The 3,456-nt window shown below is 41.7% G+C and overlaps 1 protein-coding gene across 1 annotated transcript; it reads left to right on the top strand.

Annotated features, from left to right (window-relative positions):
* Positions 1–304: 304 nt before the first annotated feature.
* LOC121646657 (extracellular calcium-sensing receptor-like) lies at positions 305–3,456 on the top strand. Its single transcript, XM_041995778.1, has 6 exons — positions 305–462; positions 546–834; positions 910–1,659; positions 1,952–2,179; positions 2,275–2,398; positions 2,552–3,456. The coding sequence occupies exons 1-6, from the start codon at positions 374–376 to the stop codon at positions 3,454–3,456; spliced, it is 2,385 nt and encodes a 794-aa protein (XP_041851712.1). The 5' UTR covers positions 305–373.

Below are 3,456 nucleotides of genomic sequence, written 5' to 3'. Positions count from 1 at the left end.
CGACCCCTATGGCCCCTCCTGCAGGTGGTGGTGAGCCCATGGGAGCTCCCATGAGGGGAACTTTTTGTACAGCCAGCGGTAAGAACAATTCGCCACAAACAACAAAAATATCTAAAAGGTTTATGATACGTTAACAAGAACAAAAAAAAAAAACTCTTATCTCTGATTGGTTGAAAGAATGACAACAGGATTGTCTCTATAACTTGAGTTGGTCTTCCCATCTCCGTCTCTGAGAATGAAAATGACACTGGCAGTAACTGAACTAGTTTTAATGGCTCTTCTAATGGCATGTGGAACAGCAGAGGAGGATGCTCCTCTTTGTCAAATTCTGCAGAGTCCAGAGTTTCCTCTGCTATATAAAAAAGGAGATGTGATGATTGGAGGAGCCTTTTCCATCCACAGCAAAATCACACAACCTCCACTTTCCTTCACAGAGAAGCCACGACCTCTCAAGTGTTCAAGGTAATTCTGATACTTTGTGTGAAATTACTGCTACATAATTTTTCAGTCAACATGAATTTGTCTTGTTTGTATTCTTGCCCAAGTGTCAACCTCAGGGAGTTTCGATTTGCCCAGACAATGATATTCGCTATTGAGGAAATAAACAAAAGTACATTTCTTCTTCCTAATGTTTCTATTGGATATCGAATTTATGACAACTGTGGCTCAACATTATCCTCAATGCGTGCAACCATGGCTCTGATGAACGGTGATGAGTGGATTTTGGGAAAGACATGCTCTGGTCAATCAGCTGTTCATGCTATTATTGGGGAGTCTGAATCCTCTTCAACAATTGTACTATCACGCACTACTGGACCTTTCAGAATACCAGTGGTAAGGAGGATGTCATTGTGTCATATCCAAAGTCTTTTATTCTACCACTTGCATCTTTCTGTTGTGTGTTCATAGATAAGTCATTCAGCTACTTGTGAGTGTTTGAGCAGCAGGAAAGAGTATCCCTCTTTCTTTCGAACCATTGCCAGTGACCTCTATCAAAGCAGAGCCCTTGCCCAGCTGGTCAAACACTTTGGCTGGACCTGGGTTGGGGCCCTCAACAGCGACAGTGAATATGGCAACAACGGCATGGCCATCTTCCTTGCTGCAGCCAAAGAGGAGGGAGTGTGTGTGGAATATACAGAGAAATTTCACAGAGAAGAGCCGGAAAAACTCCTGAAAGTGGTCGAAGTGATCCAAAAGAGTACTGCTCGAGTGATTGTTGCTTTTATGGCACATGTAGAAATGAACAATCTCCTAGAGCAGTTAAGTCTGTACAACATCACTGGTCGGCAGTTCATTGGTGTGGAGGCCTGGATCACTGCTGAAAGCCTTGTGACTCCTACCAGCTTTAGTGTGCTGGGAGGTTCACTCGGCTTTGCTGTGCAAAAGGCCAACATCAGTGGGTTAGATGATTTTTTAGTCAAAGATTTCTGGGAAATGGAGTTTCAGTGCAATGACACAAACACGGATGGTATTACAGAAACTTGCAAGAACAACGAAGATCTAGTTGAGCTAAGAGGTTATGATGATGATGTGGAAGAGCTGAGATATTCCAGTAACATATACAAAGCAGTCTATGCTGTAGCCTCTTCCATACACAGCATCCTGAAGTGCTCAGACAGTCGGGGGTGTGAAAACACTGTGGAGATTAAGCCCTGGCAGGTAAAATAGACTAATCTACAACACATCACACTACACCAGGCATGTCAAACTGGTCCAGCAAAGGGCCGTGTGGCTGCAGGTTTTTGTTCCAGCCAGCCAAGAGCACACAGTTTGACCAATCAGCTGTCTGAAGACTGAGATCAGTTGATTGAATCAGTCAAATCTGGTGTGCTGCTGCTTGGTTGGAAGAAAAACCTGCAGCCACACGGCCCTTTGCTGGACCAGTTTGACATATGTGCACTACACTGACATTAATTTACTGACATGCATTTATATGTGTATTGTACTTCAGGTAGTGGAGTCTCTAAAGCAGGTGAACCTAACTATAAAAAATGGTGATCAGGTGTGGTTTGACAGCACTGGAGCAGCAGTGGCCAAGTATGAGGTGGTGAACTGGCAGCGTGGCTCAGATGGATCGGTTCTCTTTAAACCAGTTGGCTACTATGATGCTTCCCTACCTCCTGGACAGATGTTTGTTCTCAACACTGAGGCTATAATGTGGCCTGGAGGAAGCAAGGAGGTAAATATCTGACTATAAAACTTAATTTTATAAGTTCAATAATAATGTCTTAAATAATTGTTTAAAAAACTGTGTATAATTTATTCTATTCAAAGTTGCCAATATCAGTGTGCAGTGAAAGCTGTCATCCAGGGACTCATAAAGTCCTTCAAAAGGGAAAACCTGTGTGCTGTTACGACTGTGTACCATGTCCATTTGGAGAAATCAGCAACACTACAGGTACCACAGACCTGAATGATGGAAATTTTCACATAGTGTTCACTTGCAATACTGTATGTGTCATTTTAAAATTTGCCATGGTAACGTCTCTCATTAACATTTTTATGATATAACTGATTATATTGCAATAATAGAAATATTATTTTATTCCAGATTCTAATGACTGCAAAAAGTGTCCTGAAGAATTTTGGTCCAATCAGAACAGAGATGCATGTGTGCTGAAAAATATAGAGTTTCTCTCATTCACTGAAGTCATGGGCAACATTCTTGTGTTTTTCACTGTGTTTGGGGTGCTTCTTACCCTAATAGTAGTCACTCTATTCCTAATCAATAAGGACACTCCATTGGTGAAAGCAAACAACTCCGAGCTGAGCTTCTTGCTGCTATTCTCCCTGTCTCTGTGTTTTCTGTGCTCACTAACCTTCATCGGCCAACCCTCAGAGTGGTCCTGCATGCTGCGACACACAGCATTTGGCATCACATTTGTCCTTTGCATCTCATGTATTCTTGGAAAAACAATAGTGGTTTTAATGGCATTTAAAGCAACACTTCCAGGCAGCAATGTGATGAAATGGTTTGGGCCTGCACAACAGAGACTCAGTGTTTTAGTTTTCACTCTTATACAAATAATAATATGTATTGTATGGCTGACAATAAATCCTCCTATTCCCTTCAAAAATATGACTAACTATAAGGATAGGATTATTCTTGAATGTGCTCTGGGGTCAGCTGTTGGGTTCTGGGCTGTGTTGGGATACATAGGACTTTTAGCTGCACTTTGTTTTGTACTAGCTTTTTTGGGCAGAAAGTTGCCTGATAATTTCAACGAAGCTAAATTTATCACCTTCAGCATGTTGATATTCTGCACAGTCTGGATCACCTTCATACCAGCTTATGTCAGCTCACCTGGGAAATTCACTGTTGCTGTGGAGATTTTTGCCATTCTGGCTTCAAGTTATGGGATACTTTTTTGTATATTTGCACCAAAATGCTTTATTCTTGCATTGAGGCCTGAACTGAACACAAAGAAACACATTTTGGGAAAAGTGCAGTCTTGA

Source organism: Melanotaenia boesemani, chromosome 9, assembly GCF_017639745.1.
Source record: "Melanotaenia boesemani isolate fMelBoe1 chromosome 9, fMelBoe1.pri, whole genome shotgun sequence".
Taxonomy (NCBI): Eukaryota; Metazoa; Chordata; class Actinopteri; order Atheriniformes; family Melanotaeniidae; genus Melanotaenia; species Melanotaenia boesemani.
Note: the sequence above shows the minus strand (reverse complement) of the source record. Positions and strands in the feature narration are given on the sequence as shown.